At 47.6% G+C, this 18,312-nt stretch overlaps 1 protein-coding gene across 1 annotated transcript in view; it reads right to left on the bottom strand.

The window, feature by feature from the left end:
* LOC115110236 (rho GTPase-activating protein 23-like) overlaps positions 1–17,066 on the bottom strand; it is a 44,310-nt gene extending 27,244 nt beyond the window's left edge. The window contains 6 exon segments of the mRNA XM_029635712.2: positions 604–682; positions 1,630–1,716; positions 1,987–2,011; positions 7,269–7,466; positions 16,084–16,139; positions 16,142–17,066. Of these exon segments, the coding sequence (XP_029491572.2) occupies positions 604–682; positions 1,630–1,716; positions 1,987–2,011; positions 7,269–7,466; positions 16,084–16,139; positions 16,142–16,331 (635 nt within the window). The 5' untranslated portion in view covers positions 16,332–17,066.
* Positions 17,067–18,312: the final 1,246 nt, after the last annotated feature.

Below are 18,312 nucleotides of genomic sequence, written 5' to 3' on the forward strand. Positions count from 1 at the left end.
AGGAGTGGCTTCGGGACAAGTCTCTGAATGTCTTTGAGTGACCCAGCCAGAGCCCGGACTTTAACCCGATCGAACATCTCTGGAGAGACCTGAAAATAGCTGTGCAGTGACGCCCCCCCGATCCAACCTGACAGAGCTTGAGAGGATCTGCAAATAATAATGGGAGAAACTCCCCAAATACAGGTGTGCCAAGCTTGTACCGTCATACCCAAGAATACTCAACACTGTAATCGCTGCCAAAGGTGCTTCAACAAAATACTGAGTCTGAATACTTATGTAAATGTGACATTTCAGTTTATTTTTAATTCACCCTCTGAATAGCACACATACACAATCCATGTCTCAATTGCTTTAAAAATCCTTCTTTAACCGGTTTCCTCCCCTTCATCTACACTGATTGAAGTGGATTTAACAAAATTTTAAAAACCTGTTTTTACTTTGTCGTTATGGGGTATTGTGTGTAGATTGATGAGGGGGGGAAAAAAACTATTTCATCCATTTTAGAATGAGGCCGTAAAAAAGTCAAAGGGTCTGAATACTTTACGAATGCGCTGTACATACTGTGGGTACACACAGACGCACACGCAGTACAGTGGCTCTTACCTGTTCTGTATGAGGGCGATCACCTGGGAGTAGGTTTTCCCCAGGACACTCTCTCCATTCACCTTCACCAGCCGATCCCCTGCAACACACATACATACATATTTAAATCACAGTAGGACCAAACACAGCACAGATATTCAGTGATACAATCTCAATAAAAAAAAGAACAAGAGCAACACCTCCACCCCCACCCCCACCCCTCACTGACCCCAGTTACCCCCCCCCCCCAGACACAGGACTCCTGCAGAGGAATATCCTGGTGGGGAAGGTCAGGGGAGGGAAGGTCAGGGAGACCCCAGACCCAGACTTCCTGCTGAGGGATGTGTGGGGGGTGGTTAAGATAGGGACTGAGGATTTGTGTATGGAAATATAGAACTATGTGCTTGCAGTAGTTGCTGTGAAGTCAGGAAGGACACAGTGTCGCCTCGGGGTTTGTTGTGTGTTGATATACCGGATCATAAGCCTGAGGCAAAAGGCCTGGATCTGTTTGTGTTTGGCAGGAGAAGGGATGAGTCATTCGTTATGTGTTAGTGTGTGGATGTGCTTTGGTGTGTGTGTGTGTGTGTGTGTGTGTGTGTGTGTGTGTGTGTGTGTGTGTGTGTGTGTGTGTATATATATATTTATATAGGAGTAATGGTTTAGCTTGGCTGGGCTGCAGGGAGAGGAATGCTGCCCAGCTTAGCTTGCAAGACACGACAGGAAAACGTCTCTAATTAGCTCCAACTTACACTGCTGGGTATTTGTCAGCCTGTGTCAGTCTGTTCTCATCAGTATCATTACTAATTTCCTAAGACAATAATGCAACTTTAATGTGTGTGTGTGTGTGTTTTTGCTGAACATGGTCTGGTGGGTATCCTTGTTAAATCATTGGGAGCACCTGACTCCTTCCTATCATCCTATCATCCATGTGTGATCATGTCGGACTCTCCTAAGGTTATTTCCATTGCAAATCAGGCTGTTCCTGCACACACGCAATCTCCCGTCCCTCTCTTTCTCGTTCGCTTTCAAAACAGACATTTTACTTACCTGTACACAAGCCAGCCTGGTGAGCGGGACCTCGCTCTTTCACATTCTTGACAAATATGGTGTCCATTGGCTCCAACCTACTTCTCCCTACATGGCACAATGCAGTATGTTACTGTCACTTCATTCTTCAATTGATTAAATATATCATACCTTTTCTTAACAGTGGGCATTACAAGCTAAAGAATCAAACTGTTCTAGGAACAGTGTTTTGGGGCCACAAGGTCATTGGCAGCAGTGGGACTCTCTCCTGCAGGGGAAGCAGTGTAGCTAGAGGGGGACCTTGGCTAGGAGTGGCGGTGACATCACCGAGACACCAGAGTCTAGTGGCGATGGTGTCGACTGAGGGAGGCAACTTACCCTTTCCATTCCCGTTCTCCTCGTCCTGTGAAGACAACGAAAAACAACATCAACACTGATATCCAGGCCCATACAGACAATGTCACCCAGGGAACAAAGCTCCATTGCAGCCTAAACACCAGTTCACAGAACGTCCACCTCTTTCCAGGAAACCAGAATGACACAGGTGTTAAGGAAGGGTGGAGTTGGGTGAGGAAACATGAGCTCATTGTAATGGCTGAAATGGAATAAATGCAACAGAGTCGAACATGTGGTTTCCGTATGTATGATGCGTTTGATACCGCTCCATTTATTCCATCCCAGCCATTACAATGAGCCAGTCCTCCTATAGCTCCTCCCACCAGCCTCCCCTGGTGTGCACGTGTGGTTGTTTGTGTGAATGGAAGCTGCCAAACGCTCAAAGTGTCCCCTCAGCTCTTGTTCATGCAGTGTCTGTCTCTGTGCAAAACAAATCAAATCAAACCTTATTTGTCACACGCGCCGAATGCAACAAGTGTAGACTTTACCGTGAAATGTTACTTACAAGCCCTCAACCAACAGTGCAGTTCAAGAAGAAGAAAATATTTACCACGTAGACTAAAATAAAAAGTAGTAATAAAAAGTAACACAATAAGAATAACGAGGCTATATACAGGGGGCACCGGTACCGAGTCAGTGTGGAGGCTATATACAGGGGGCACCGGTACCGAGTCAGTGTGGAGGCTATATACAGGGGCACCGGTACCAAGTCAGTGTGGAGGCTATATACAGGGGGCACCGGTACCGAGTCAGTGTGGAGGCTATATACAGGGGGCACCGGTACCGAGTCAGTGTGGAGGCTATATACAGGGGGTACCGGTACCGAGTCAGTGTGGAGGCTATATACAGGGGGCACCGGTACCGAGTCAGTGTGGAGGCTATATACAGGGGGCACCGGTACCGAGTCAGTGTGGAGGCTATATACAGGGGGTACCGGTACCGAGTCAATGTGGAGGCTATATACAGGGGGTACCGGTACCGAGTCAGTGTGGAGGCTATATACAGGGGGCACCGGTACCGAGTCAGTGTGGAGGCTATATACAGGGGGCACCGGTACCGAGTCAGTGTGGAGGCTATATACAGGGGGCACCGGTACCGAGTCAGTGTGGAGGCTATATACAGGGGGTACCGGTACCGAGTCAGTGTGGAGGCTATATACAGGGGGCACCGGTACCGAGTCAGTGTGGAGGCTATATACAGGGGGCACCGGTACCGAGTCAGTGTGGAGGCTATATACAGGGGGCACCGGTACCGAGTCAGTGTGGAGGCTATATACAGGGGACACCGGTACCGAGTCAGTGTGGAGGCTATATACAGGGGGCACCGGTACTGAGTCAGTGTGGAGGCTATATACAGGGGGCACCGGTACCGAGTCAGTGTGGAGGCTATATACAGGGGGCACCGGTACCGAGTCAGTGTGGAGGCTATATACAGGGGGCACCGGTACCGAGTCAGTGTGGAGGCTATATACAGGGGGCACCGGTACCGAGTCAGTGTGGAGGCTATATACAGGGGGCACCGGTACCGAGTCAGTGTGCAGGGGTACAGGCTAGTTGAGGTAGTCTGTACATGTAGGTGTGGGCTAAGTGACTATGCATAGGTAACAAACAAACAGCGAGTAGCAGCAGTGTACAAAAGGGAGGGGGGGGTCAATGTAAATTGTCTGGTGCGATAGCAGAGAAAACAGTCTATAACATGGGTGACTGGAGTCTCTGACAATTTTATGGGCTTTCCTCTGACACCGCCTATTATATAGGTCCTGGATGGCAGGAAGCTTAGGTCCTGGATGGCACTACCTCTGTAGTGCCTTACGGTCAGATGCCGAGCAGTTGCCATAACAGGTGGTGATGCAACCGGTCAGGATTCTCTCGATGGTGCAGCTGTATAACCTTTTGAGGATCTGGGGACCCATGCCAAATCTTTTCAGGAGGAAAAGGTTTTGTCGTGCCCTCTTCATGACTGTCTTGGTATGTTTGGACCATGATAGTTCGTTGGTGATGTGGACACCAAGGAACTTGAAACTCGACCTGCTCCACTTCAGAGGGAGGTGTTTAGGCCCAGGGTCCTTAGCTTAGTGATGAGCTTTGTGGGCACTATGGTGTTGAACGCTGAGCTGTAGTCAATGAACAGCATTCTCACATAGGTGTTCCTTTTGTCCAGGTGAGAAAGGGCAGTGTGGAGTGTTATTGAGATTGCGTCATCTGTGGATCTGTTGGGGCAGTATGCAAATTGGAGTGGGTCTAGGTTGTCCGGGAGGATGCTGTTGATGTGAGCCATTACCAGCCTTTCAAAGCACTTCATGGCTACCGACGTGAGTACCACGGGGCGGTAATCATTTTGGCAGGTTACCTTCACTTCCTTGGGCACAGGGACTATGGTGGTCTGCTTGAAACATGTAGGTATTACAGACTCGGTCAGGGAGAGATTGAAAATGTCAGTGAAGACAATTGCCAGTTGGTCTGTGCATGCTTTGTGTACACGTCCTAGTAATCCGTATGGCCCAGCGGCTTTGTGAATGTTGACCTGTTTAAAGGTTTTGCTCACATTGGCTACCGAGAGCGTTATTACACAGTCATCCAGAACAGCTGGTGCTCTCATGCATGCTTCAGTGTTGCTTGCCTCGAAGTGAGCATAAAAGGCATTTAGCTCATCTGGTAGGCTCACGTCACTGGGCAGCTGGCGTCTTGGTTTCCCTTTGTAGTCCGTAATAGTTTTCAAGCCCTGCCACAACCGATGAGCGTCAGAGCCGGTGTAGTAGGATTCAATCTTAATCCTGTATTGACACTTTGCTTGTTTGATGGTTCGTCTGAGGGCATAGCGGGATTTCTTATAAACGTCCGCATTAGTCTCCCGCTCCTTGAAAGCGGCAGCTCTAGCCTTTAGCTCAGTGCGAATGTTGCCTGTAATCCATTGCTTCTGGTTGGGATATGTACGTACGTTCACTGTGGGGACGACATCATCGATGCACTTATTGAGTAAGCCGATGACTGAGGTGGTGTATTCCTCAATGCCATTGGATGAATCCCAGAACATATTCCAGTATGTGCTAGCAAAACAGTCCTGTAGTGTAGCATCCGCGTCATCTGACCACTTCCGTATTGAGCGAGTCACTGGTACTTCGCTCTGGATAAGAGCGTCTGCTAAATGACTTAAATGTAAATGTAAATGTACTTCCTGCTTCAGTTTTTGCTTGTTAGCAGGATTCAGGAGGATATAATTATGGTCAGATTTACCAAATGGAGAGCGGGGGAGAGCTTTGTATGCATCTCTGTGTGTGGAGTAAAGGTGGTCTAGGATTTTTTTCCCCCTGGTTGCAATTGGTAAAACTGATTTAAGTTTACCTGCATTAAAGTCCCCAGCCACTAGGAGCGCCGCTTCTGGGTGAGCATTTTCTTCTTTGCTTATGGCCTTATAGAGTGGGTTGAGAGCTGTCTTAGTGCCAGCTTCGCTTTGTGGTGGTAAATAGACGGCTACGAATAATACAGATGAGAACTCTCTTGGTAGATATTGTGGTCTACAGCTTATCATAAGGTACTCTACCTCAGGCGAGTAATACCTTGAGACTTCTTTAATATTAGACGCACCTGCTGTTATTGACAAAAAGACACACACTCCCACCCCTAGTCCTACCAGAGGTAGCCCCTCTGTTCTGCCGGTGCATGGAAAATCCTGCTAGATTTATATTTTCCGTTTCTTCATTCAGCCACGTCTCGGTGAAACATAAGATGTTACAGTTTTTAATGTTCCGTTGGTAGGATAATCTTAATCGCAGGTCATAATTTTTTTATTTTCCAATGTTTATCTTCCATTCTTCTTGCTAACATGCAATGGGAGTACTCGCTCGCCTCCGGATTCTCAGAAGGTGATTAGCATGTGAAGCTACATGGCACGTGAACCATCTTCTTTTACAAGCTGATTAGCATGTGAAGAGTGACTTCAGTGGTATCCCAGCCAGTTCTCTCAAACAAACACACCTGTTCTGGTTTAGGAGCTCCTAATGTTCAGCACACACAGCAGAGACACTCAGACAGGTTTGACTGTCTGCAGGTGGTGATGTCATACACAGAGCCAAACACGTGTAGTTGTCTGCGTCAGACAGACGAGGGCAGCACTGAACACACAGTCTGTCTGTCATAGGTGCTGTTTGATAGGGTGATAGACTGATGTAGGCGCACACACGTGCACACACACACCCACACACACACACACACACTGAGCTGAGTGGACAGTTTGGGGTGACTGGCTCCTGCCTGGCTTTAGGCAAAGCTGAGTGGGCTCATTCCTGCCTCCACAGACAATAGTGGGGGTTTATGGCCAGAGAAAGGAGGGTTGCCGCCCCAAAATAGACCCAGGAGCCAGGGAGGCCCCCCAGCTGAGCTGACCACCCGGCTGGACACATGCGGGCCTGTTGTGGGGCTGAGGACCGAGAGATGGAGATGCACTATCCTCATCTCTACATCTCTCTCTGATTCTCTCTCTCGCTCTGTGGATATAGATGTAGGGTTAGGGACAGCTGTCATGCATGCACTGATCAATCTGTTAGGACAATCATCAGGCATGTGTCCATGATGAAGGGAGTCACATCATACAGGTCTTTGATGTGGCCCCAATGATGGGCAGTCACCTCTGAGGCCCCTTCAGATGGGTAGGGACAGAAGGCTGCGTTCTCTGTGCCACTCGCTGCCCCTCACAGCAGCATGTGACCCTGGGGACAGGACAGGCAGCAGTGGGCCCATTGTCCGTGGTGGTTCTAGTAGAGGGCATGGTACTGCCGGTCCAGGCTGGGGGTAATATGAAAGCGGTACCAGGCAGGCCAGGACAACAGAGCCGATTGACACGCTGTGTCCCAAATGGAACCCTATTCACTTTATAGTGCACTACTTTTAACCAGGGCCCATGGGGCTGTAGTACACTATATAGGGAATAGGGTGCCATTTTGGGACACACAGACTGTGTCCTGTCCTTACTGCAGCTGCTGGGCTGGGGGTTGAAGGGGGGAGGGGGTTCATCATAATAGGGCCCTTGTTTTGGCTAGCCAGACAGCCTTTCTAGAGAAAGCATTGCATTATGGGGTTTGTAGTCGACCTGAGCACTGCAGATTTCTACAAGTATGTTTTTTGCTTCCTAATTTATTCTAAACGACGAAATTCAATTTTTCTTCACAACATATGTTGCTCTCACATATTAGCGTTATTTAACAACGTAAATCATAGGAATCTGTAGATTTGAGTGCCACTGCCTGGTGTTTTGTCCAGTGGTGGTACCTTGAGGCTGGTGTGCAGGGCAGACTCTGGTGGGTAGACGATGAAGTGGCGCAGCGTGAAGCCGAAGCCCTGTGAGTTCTTTTGGAGTAGTAGCGTCCGGGGACCCTGCCAGCCAACGCCAACCCCCTCTCCTCCCGCCCCCATCGCAGGCCGAGGGTTGTCACCGGCCGAGGAGAGCCCATCTCTCCAACCCTTTGCCTGTTAAACAGAGAGAGAATAAAAACATGTGAGACTCAGGTCATACCCCCAAAACAAATCACTTATGTCACTCCAACGGTCAACACTCCATCAACACTTAACCAGTTCCTCCTTCCACCAAGTATTCCCAGGAAAAACTTTCATAACTTTATGGAACTGGAACAAAGGTCAAACGACATCCATGCTACAAGAGCCAGGCCTCAGAGTGACATCACCACTTAATGGGCTGCTGGTTACTTCATTAGTGACTTCCCCTGCAGGCAAGAATAGGAATGTGTCTGTTTCTGTCCTGGGAGACTGGCGGACAATGAGTGTGGGTGTGTATCCATATGTTTTAATGCTAGTAGGTGAGAGTTGAGCACGGCTGGCCCATAGGGTCAGGCAGTCCCCACATGGCACCCAGCACCACAACAATGTCCCATAAACCACTAAGGGGTCCTGGGGGTGCGGCCGCTGTCAGGAAGAGCCCAGGTCTAGACGGAGGGGAGCGGGGGGTGTTCCGTCCTGAGCTCACCCAGGAATGCTCAGGACGGAACTCTAGACAATTAAGGAATGTCTGTAATCAATCAGGACTGACCTGATTCATGCTCTACAACATCCGCAGAGTACGACCCTGCCTCACACAGGAAGCGGCGCAGGTCCTAATCCAGGCACTTGTCATCTCCCGTCTGGATTACTGCAACTCGCTGTTGGCTGGGCTCCCTGCCTGTGCCATTAAACCCCTACAACTCATCCAGAACGCCGCAGCCCGTCTGGTGTTCAACCTTCCCAAGTTCTCTCACGTCACCCCGCTCCTCCGCTCTCTCCACTGGCTTCCAGTTGAAGCTCGCATCCGCTACAAGACCATGGTGCTTGCCTACGGAGCTGTGAGGGGAACGGCACCTCAGTACCTCCAGGCTCGGATCAGGCCCTACACCCAAACAAGGGCACTGCGTTCATCCACCTCTGGCCTGCTCGCCTCCCTACCACTGAGGAAGTACAGTTCCCAGTCAAAACTGTTCGCTGCTCTGGCCCCCCAATGGTGGAACAAACTCCCTCACGACGCCAGGACAGCGGAGTCAATCACCACCTTCCGGAGACACCTGAAACCCCACCTCTTTAAGGAATACCTAGGATAGGATAAAGTAATCCTTCTCATCCTCCCCCCCTTAAAAGACCTAGATGCACTATTGTAAAGTGGCTGTTCCACTGGATGTCATAAGGTGAAAGCACCAATTTGTAAGTCGCTCTGGATAAGAGCGTCTGCTAAATGACTTAAATGTAAATGTAAATGTAATGTAAATGTCACCTTGCACCAGCGTGGTGTGAAAGGGTCAGGGTGAGCCTGAGTAGATTTCCACTCATTTTCCCCAAAGAAGGCAAATAACAAACATGACAGATACACGTGAGAACTAACACCCTGATGCTGCTGCTCCAACCCACATATGTCATTCAAACACAACCACCTGACCAAACAGGGATGGGAGGGAGACAACCTTCCTAAACGTAAATGAGCCTATACCTCTGGACTCTTCTCTATGGAAGTCCAGTTATTTAACTGTACCGGTGTCTCTCCTCCTGACTCTCCACTCTGAGGGTGTGTGTGTGTGTGTGTGTGTGTGTGTGTGTGTGTGTGTGTGTGTGTGTGTGTGTGTGTGTGTGTGTGTGTCCATATGTTTTAATGCTAGTAGGTGAGTGGTGAGCACGGCTGGCCCCCAGCTGGCTGTAGCCCTTCATACTCGTACCAGTATGCGTGTTGAAAATGGCAGATTTGGATACTGACAAGTGCCTAAATTGGAACGCAGTGGCTGCACCGAAACATGCCATACATGACATCAGAGCTCAGGGTCTCCACTTCGACAGCACTTTAAGGGTTTTGACTGACATCCGTTCTGAACCTGAGCACCTGGTGATGAAGTTGGCCCCATCTCTCCCACTAATTGGGCAACTCTGGCGCAAATTTGTCGTTGTCGGAATGAGGGAAGTGCTGTAAATGAAGAGGACTCAACGTATTTTGAAAGATAAGAAGTTGAAAGTGATAATAAATACTGCTTTGACGTCATACAAGTGTGCACTTCACATTTCGTTGGGATTTATAATGGACCGTTTTTGGATTGCGTAAACAACAACGGTAATTGTGTGATGGCGGGGATGCAGGGTTGTGTTCCAACCAAAACGACTACAAGTGTGCTCTAGTTCCTCAACGGCACAGCTAGGAGAGCTCATAAAGCACCTTATAGTTGAAGACTCTTCTTTGAGTCATAAAGTGCATTGAAACGACTTAGGAACTGTGTACACTTTGGAGAGGTGTTTGGCCACTTGGGAGACACCAGTCAGTCCTCTGACTCAAACCCATGTTTCTTTTTATGTCTTATGTTGCATCTTCCCCACATTTTCCAGGAATATTCTTATAATTTTACTGAATGTATTCAGAGTATTTTCAGATTTCGTTATAAACACGTATAGTAAAAGCAAAACGTACATAAAATCAACAGTGTAATGTTTGGATTCAGTTTTGTGTCAGATGAACTGTCCTCACCTCTGGTCTAATAATTTCCCCATAATCTCCAAATGGTTCCCTTTGAATTGCTACCATGGTTATGGATATGCTTTCCATATTTCTTCTGTAAAAAAAACATTTAAATTCAGCCCTATCCATATAGGTTAGTTCCCACGTGTGTAAGGGGTTAACCCCCAACACAAACCCTATATTTCACTTCCTGTGCCCCTTCCCCCCCCTCCACACTACTCTGACCTCGCAGGGCCAATCACCCGGTCCGCTCAACAACAGGAAGTGGCAGGCTGGGGACAGGAAGTGTGGTACCGTAGAGGAGGGATAACCAGGCATACAGAGCACCTATAAATACAAAACCCCAGGGGGCTGGGTGTTTGTGCTCCCTCCCTCCCATTCTACCGTTCTCCCCTCTCCTCCCTTCCACCATCCCCACATATACATTCTTGCCATATGATCCAGCTGGAGTGACCATTACAACACATCCTCTCTTTGTCCTCCTCTCCTCTTTCCTGCTCGATGCACAGCTCTCCATACAGGTGATGATGTAACCTTGTTCTCACCGTTTCACAATGCCCAGGCAACTCTCCCACATTTCATAAACAGAGAGACGAGAGGCATGAGGATAATAAGGGAGAAAGTTTAAATGAGAGATGCATGAAAGTGAGGGAAGAGAAGGGAGCTGAAGAGAGTGAAAATGAAAGAGTAGGCTTAGGATATGAAGAGAGAAAGAAAGAGACTAGCCAGAGGGAATTCCAGAGGGAGCGGTTGGTTTGAGGCATGTTGAAACACACACTGACGGGGACTGGCAAGGAGGGGGTGAGGAGAGCGATGGAAGGAGAGAATGATAGAGAGAGGGAAGGAGAGAATGGAGAGGGCAGGAGCGAGAGCAGGCTGGGCCAAGTGCGAGACAGGTTCCAGCACGCTGGTTTCGACCGCACAGCCCCTCCCGGCGCTGAGAATACCAAACCCTGTGATTACCCCAAACACACAGAGACTGGAGCTCTGGGCCAGAGATGATTCCCACTGCATGTCAGCCTGCCTGCCTGACCCTGAGTGTGTGGGTGACGTCTGTGACTGCCTGACTATTCTCCACTAAACACCCCCACAACAAGTCTCCATCTAACTACAGTAGGTTACACTCCAGCCTCTAGGTTACACTCCAGACATGAGGTCTAGCATCATTGATTAAACTTACATCTGTCTGTCAGCTTATGTAAAACCTGACTGTATTTAGGCTCTATCTAATAGTCTTTCCATGGCCACTCTCTCACCAACCTCATAGATGAGGAAACCTTTCTCTAGTCTAGCTAATCCAAAAGGGGAACATTTGGCACTTCAACTCTGCACTTCTCTGACATCTGCCTAGGTCTCTCAAATCAAATCAAAGTGTATTGCTCGCGTACACAGATTTGCAGGTGCAGCGAACACGCTTGTGTTTCTAGCAACGACAGTGCAATAATACAACAATACACACATAATCCAGAAAAATAAAAGAAAGAAATTAAGATATATCAGAATGAGCAATGTCAGAGACCGGAATATAAATATATACGTATGTATATAAACATACTGTACATACATATAGTGTTGTGTAAAGACAGTATGGACAGTATATGAATAGAAATGGTGTCTACAGCCGTAGTTACATAGCAGTGATTCTAGGACAAGCTCACATGAATAGGCTAATCATGATACACAAATACGGAGCCCTGCCACATGCCATTAATTAGGATAATTAGCACATCTAAAGGCACCATAATGAGAACTCCTATTAAAATGCCATGTGGGGCCACCAGGAAACCATACACAATATTTCCGATCATTCCTATTCGTCTATATTAGAGGTCAACCGATTAATCGGAATGGCCGATTAATTAGGGCCGATTTCAAGTTTTCATGAAAATCGAAAATCTGTATTTTTTGGACACCGATTTGGCCGATTATTATTATTATTTTTTACACCTTTATTTCATCTTTATTTAACTAGGCAAGTCAGTTAAGAACACATTCTTATTTTCAATGATGGCCTAGGAACAGTGGGTTAACTGCCTCGTTCAGGGGCAGAACAACAGATTTTTACCTTGTCAGCTCGGGGGATTCAATCTTGCAACCTTACAGTTAACTAGTCCAACGCTCTAACCACCTGATTACATTGCACTCCACAAGGAGCCGGCCTGTTACGCGAATGCAGTAAGCCAAGGTAAGTTGCTAGCTAGCATTAAACTTATCGTATAAAAAACAATCAATCAATCAATCATAATCACTAGTTAACTACACATGGTTGATGATATTACTAGTTTATCTAGCGTGCCCTGCGTTGCATATAATCGATGCAGTGCATATCGTTGCTCCAATGTGTACCTAACCATAAACATCAATGCCTTTCTTAAAATCAATACACAGAAGTATATATTTTTAAACCTGCATATTTAGCTAAATGAAATCCAGGTTAGCAGTCAATATTAACCAGGTGAAATTGTGTCACTTCTCTTGCGTTCATTGCACGCAGAGTCAGTGTATATGCAACAGTTTGGGCCGCCTAATTTGCCAGAATTTTACGTAATTATGACATAACATTGAAGGTTGTGCAATGTAACAGGAATATTTAGACTTAGGGATGCCACCCGTTAGATAAAATACGTAACGATTCCGTATTTCACTGAAAGAATAAACGTCTTGTTTTCGAGATGATGATTCGACCATATTAATGACCTAAGGCTCGTATTTCTGTGTGTTATTATGTTATAACTAAGTCTATGATTTGATTTAGCAGTCTGACTGAGCGGTGATAGGCAGCAGCAGGCTTGTAAGCATTCATTGAAACAGCACTTTCGTGCATTTTACCAGCAGCTCTGCTGTTTATGACTTCAAGCCTATTAACTCCCGAGATTAGGCTGGTGTAATGATGTGAAATGGCTAGCTAGTTAGCGGGGTGCGTGCTTATAGCGTTTCAAACGTCACTCGCTCTGAGACTTGGAGTAGTTGTTCCCCTTGCTCTGCATGGGTAACACTGCTTCGAGGGTGGCTGTTGTCGTTGTGTTCCTGGTTCGAGCCCAAGTAGGAGCGAGGAGAGGGACGGAAGCTATACTGTTACACTGGCAATACTAAAGTGCCTATAAGAACATCCAATAGTCAAAGGTTAATGAAATACAAATGGTATAGAGAGAAATAGTCCTATAATTCCAAAAATAACTACAACCTAAAACTTCTTACCTGGGAATATTGAAGACTCATGTTAAAAGGAACCACCAGCTTTCGTATGTTCTCATGTTCTGAGCAAGGAACTTAAACGTTATCTTTCTTACATGGCACATATTGCACTTTTACTTTCTTCTCCAACACTTCGTTTTTGCATTATTTAAACCAAATTGAACATGTTTCATTATTTATTTGAGGCTACATTTATTTTATTGATGTATATTATTAAGTTAAAATAAGTGTTCATTCAGTATTGTTGTAATTGTCATTATTACAAATACATTCTTAAAAAATTGGCCGATTCATCGGCATTGGCTTTTTTTGGTCCTCCAATAAATCGGTATCGGCGTTGAAAAATCATAATCGGTCGACCTCTAGTCTATATAACCACATCGTGTTGCTATTGGGGTGGGCAGCAGACAGGTGTCCATCTCACCACTACTCTAACATTAATTTCAGGCAGTACATCCACAGCCTAACAATGATAGTTAGGAAGTGATTGTTAAGCTATATTTAGTTCAGCGGTTGCAAATGATGGTGAAGAAAAGGAATGCCTGAAAGACATCACACACACACACACACACACACACACACACACACACACACACACTGGGGGAACAATGGTCTTTCAAACAGTTGAGAGCTGCATCCCGTTTGAGAAGTTGGGCTTTACAGAGGTTTACAAACGCTGACACGCTTTTAATCCAGAGACCCACTGTCCGCTCCGTAGCACTGGTCTGAGAGCTGGACGGATGGGTGACGGATGGTGGATGGGGGACGGGAGAAGAGAAAGGGGTACAAACTGAAGAAGTGACAAGCACTGCTACTTTAAGGTTCAATAGTTCTTCCTGGTCAGATCAGGAAAAACCCAGGGTCCTAGCTACTGTGTATCAAAGGCCCTCCCACCTGTATCATTGTCTCTACTCCAGCTCCTCTCCAAGCCAGAATACATCCTAGTTCAAACTAGCATGACAGCCGACATCTGACTGTGTGTCGGTACAGTTGAAAAGGCCAGCCGCACCATGGCAGCCTTTTAAACACATACAGTATTTCACAATCGAGTATAAACAGTCATTCAGCAAACCTGACGCACAGCTTCAACAATAACGTCTCTGTCTTTTACACAACCGTCTGAATTCCACTGTCTGTCTCTGTGTGTGTGTGTGTGTGTGTGCTCAAGAACCTGTCTGAGCCCTCTGTCAGATCGAGTCAGTTGATGTCACATCAGTTAAACAGGGTTTTCTCCTCGAGCAACTCTGCTGAATATGAATCTCCAGTAACACATACCCCCCTCACCCACCCTCCCCAAAACGGTCTCTAACCTACACCCCATGGGGGAAATAGGTAGGACTGGAGTGCCGAGGCTAGCACTACATTACTATCTGCATAATTATCCTCTTATTGTTTGTCTAACCAATGAAATTGTCGAACCTGAGCTTTTAATCTACATGTCCGTAATAAAGCCATTTTGTGGAGGAAAACGTAATCTGATTGGCTGGGCTGCCAAGTGAACTGTAAATTGTTGCATGCTGCATTTCTATTTTTGTTCAGTATACATCCACAGATCCTATAGCCATAATAACCCAAACTCTCCTTAAACCCTACACTCAGTGGCATACAGGCAACAGTAAAGTCTGTCAGGCTACTGGATGGATCAAAATGTGTCTACTCCCATCAGAGAGAGATACTGAGAGATTCCAGGACTGATGCTGTACACATTACTGGTGTTACTATCCTGGTCAACACAATAACAGAGGGAGCAGGCTGAGATTCCAGGACTGATGCTGTACACATTACTGGTGTTACTATCCTGGTCAACACAATAACAGAGGGAGCAGGCTGAGATTCCAGGACTGATGCTGTACACATTACTGGTGTTACTATCCTGGTCAACACAATAACAGAGGGAGCAGGCTGAGATTCCAGGACTGATGCTGTACACATTACTGGTGTTACTATCCTGGTCAACACAATTACAGAGGGAGCAGGCTGAGATTCCAGGACTGATGCTGTACACATTACTGGTGTTACTATCCTGGTCAACACAATTACAGAGGGAGCAGGCTGAGATTCCAGGACTGATGCTGTACACATTACTGGTGTTACTATCCTGGTCAACACAATTACAGAGGGAGCAGGCTGAGATTCCAGGACTGATGCTGTACACATTACTGGTGTTACTATCCTGGTCAACACAATTACAGAGGGAGCAGGCTGAGATTACAGGACTGATGCTGTACGCCATTTCTCAACTGCATGTCTGAGAGAGAGACAGAGAGAGAAAGCAAACACACACTGCGCTTCACGCACACGCACACGCACACACACACACACACACACACAGAGTGCACATGGATTAGAGATGCCCTGAAAAATGCAGGCCTGGAGGGCGCATTGTCCCTCCACCCCCCCTCAAACTGCCACATAACAAGCCCCTTCATGTGCCTTAACTCACTAATTAGTAACGCCTCTCCAGGGGGAAACAGTCAATATGGCACAACCCCCTAAAGAGGACAACACAACTATAGCTGATGCTTAATGATTACTGCATTATTGTCGCTCACATTCAGCATCACACTGCCACATACAAACCAGTGGAGGCTGCTGAGGGGAGGACGGCTCTTAATAATGTCTGGAACGGAGCGAATGGAATGGCATCAAACACATGGAAACCACTCATTGCGTTCCAGCCATTACCCCGAGCCCGTCCTCCCCAATTACGGTGCCACCAACCTCCTGTGACCGACAGAGAAAAACACGTGAGGAGAAGCTCTATCTCGCTAACACACAAACAAGCATACACACTGCACAATTTGCAAAACACCAGTTCCACATAACTATATGGATACCTCAACTGAGATTCTGAGGTAGACCCACAAACCTCCACCTTGCAGGGGTGTGGTGGGCACTGGGCACAGTCCTTACCCTGGGCTGGTGAGAATGTTGCTGGGCACGGCTGCCGACCAGGACTGGCCTCATGGTGGGGGCGAGGGCAAGGGGGCACCACGCAGCACTGCCAACCAGATACAGCGAGGCTCGGCGGCACTACAGTCCACTCCTACGGGATTCTGGAAGCACCACTCTGACCTAGTTGGTAGAGCAGGGTAAGGGGGCATAGCAGCGGGCATGGGGGCACAGAGATTACCCAACACGGGCCGACCCGATTCCAACATGGGCCACACACAGGAGGAGGCAAAGTCTTGACACTATCGCACAAACACGCTATTTTCCAGTAAATTACACCGGTGTCAGTGTAACACCTACATCCTCTCTGGCCAAGTCATACTTCCATTGAGATGAACCAATCAGTGAAAGCAGAAGCCAAGAGGGCTGAGTAGCTCTTCAGATGGACCAAGATCATCCCTGAAAAGAAAGAAAAAATCCCAATAGTTCCAACCAACTCAGTTCAGTCTAGTCCCCTGTTCTCCTCGGTGTTCCTCTCCATCCTGATGCTGGCACGTCCCCAGATACATGCCTTTAGTTCCACATCACAGTCTCAAACTCCAGACCTCCAAGGACGTGAAGGAGCTTTCCAAGGCGCACACACTCACGCGCACGCTGGGGGGCGCACGCATGCCGTGGTGAGGCGTCCTAGGCCCTGAAATGATATTAAAGACGTCCTGGAGAGCAGATGTACGCCAGAGTGGTAGCAGAGAGGTCTAGTTTCCGTACAGACAGACAGACGGTCTGACAGACTGACTGACTGACAGAGCGACTGACAGACTAACTGACAGTGCCTCTCCTCTCCCAGCACAGCAGTGTCCTGTCCAGTGGTGTTCAGCAGGACACAAAGCCACTGTGTCTGTCAACCCCCCCTAACACACAAACTGTCACAGCTAGAGGGCTGTCTCCTCTGTCTCCTCTATCCTCCCTCCTCCTCTCGCTCTCTCTCTTTCCCGCCCTCCCTGTCTCTCTCTTCCCGAATCTCTTTTTTTCCCCTCCTTCTGTCAGCCTCCAGCTCGTTGTCCGGCTTCACTTCTACCAATTCATCCTTCACTCCGTCCCTCGTTCACGCTCTCCCTCCTCTGTTCCCTCCTCTGTTCCCTCCTCTGTTCCCTCCTCTGTTCCCTCCTCTGTTCCCTCCTCTGTTCCCTCCTGTCTGCACTCTGCTCCGTGTGATCCCTCACTCCACAATCATTCCAATCTGTCACGCAAAATCCACTTTGAGAGAGCCAAAAACACACACAACATCCAACATGTACACTGTGAACACTGAGGGCCGGGCCCCGACACTGTGCTCCACTCTTGAAGTCCGGATGGAGTTTAACTGTAGGCTGGTGATGTGGTCTGCCTAAATCCAACAGCAGGTCCCTGTGGCTCTGTCCTGCCCTGTGTGTGTGTACAGGGAGTTTAGTGGCGCTTGTGTATGTGTGAAAGAGACACAGACACCGTGACACAGCTATGATGCCAGCACTCAATTTCCCCCCCCTCCACTCAGGGGCCCCCTCAAAAGAAGTCAGATTTCAAACACAAAGAAAAGAGACAGAGCGCAACAGAATAAAACAGCTGCAATTGGACATCAATTTGACACTGCCCCCCCACACACTAAGTCATGAATTCACACACAAACACTAAAACAAACAGTGACACACACAGCAGAGTTCTCACCAAACCTCCAGGGGTCCTGAGTGGCAGGCAGGTGACCATGGTGAGTCTGACAAAGCTACGGCTTCATGCCCTGATCCTCTCTCTAGAAACTCACTACATAGACCTGTTACAGGTGAGGTTAGACTGGTTTCACCTGCTGCCATACAGTAGGGCAAGCACCAACACGACCACAACACCGGAACACACACGGTACACACACTCTCTAAAACACACACACACCGTGCTCTCCAGACACACACAGAAAATACACTTTGCAGGCTCACCTAGTGTATGTTGAAATACAATAAACATCAGTGGAGGCTGGTGAGGGGAGGACGGCTCATAATGATGGCTGGAACGGAGTGAATGGAATGGTATCAAACGCATGGAGACCATGTTTGATGTATTTGATACCATTACCACCTGTCCTCGCCAATTAAGGTGCCACCAACCTCCTGTGATAAACACCCACCAGCTATACACAATACAACATGTGCAGACGTACAAACTGTACACAAACACACTACACAAAAGGGAATGCTCCTTCCACACACAGACACACACGTC

This window comes from Oncorhynchus nerka, linkage group LG26 (assembly GCF_034236695.1).
Source record: "Oncorhynchus nerka isolate Pitt River linkage group LG26, Oner_Uvic_2.0, whole genome shotgun sequence".
NCBI classification, from domain to species: domain Eukaryota; kingdom Metazoa; phylum Chordata; class Actinopteri; order Salmoniformes; family Salmonidae; genus Oncorhynchus; species Oncorhynchus nerka.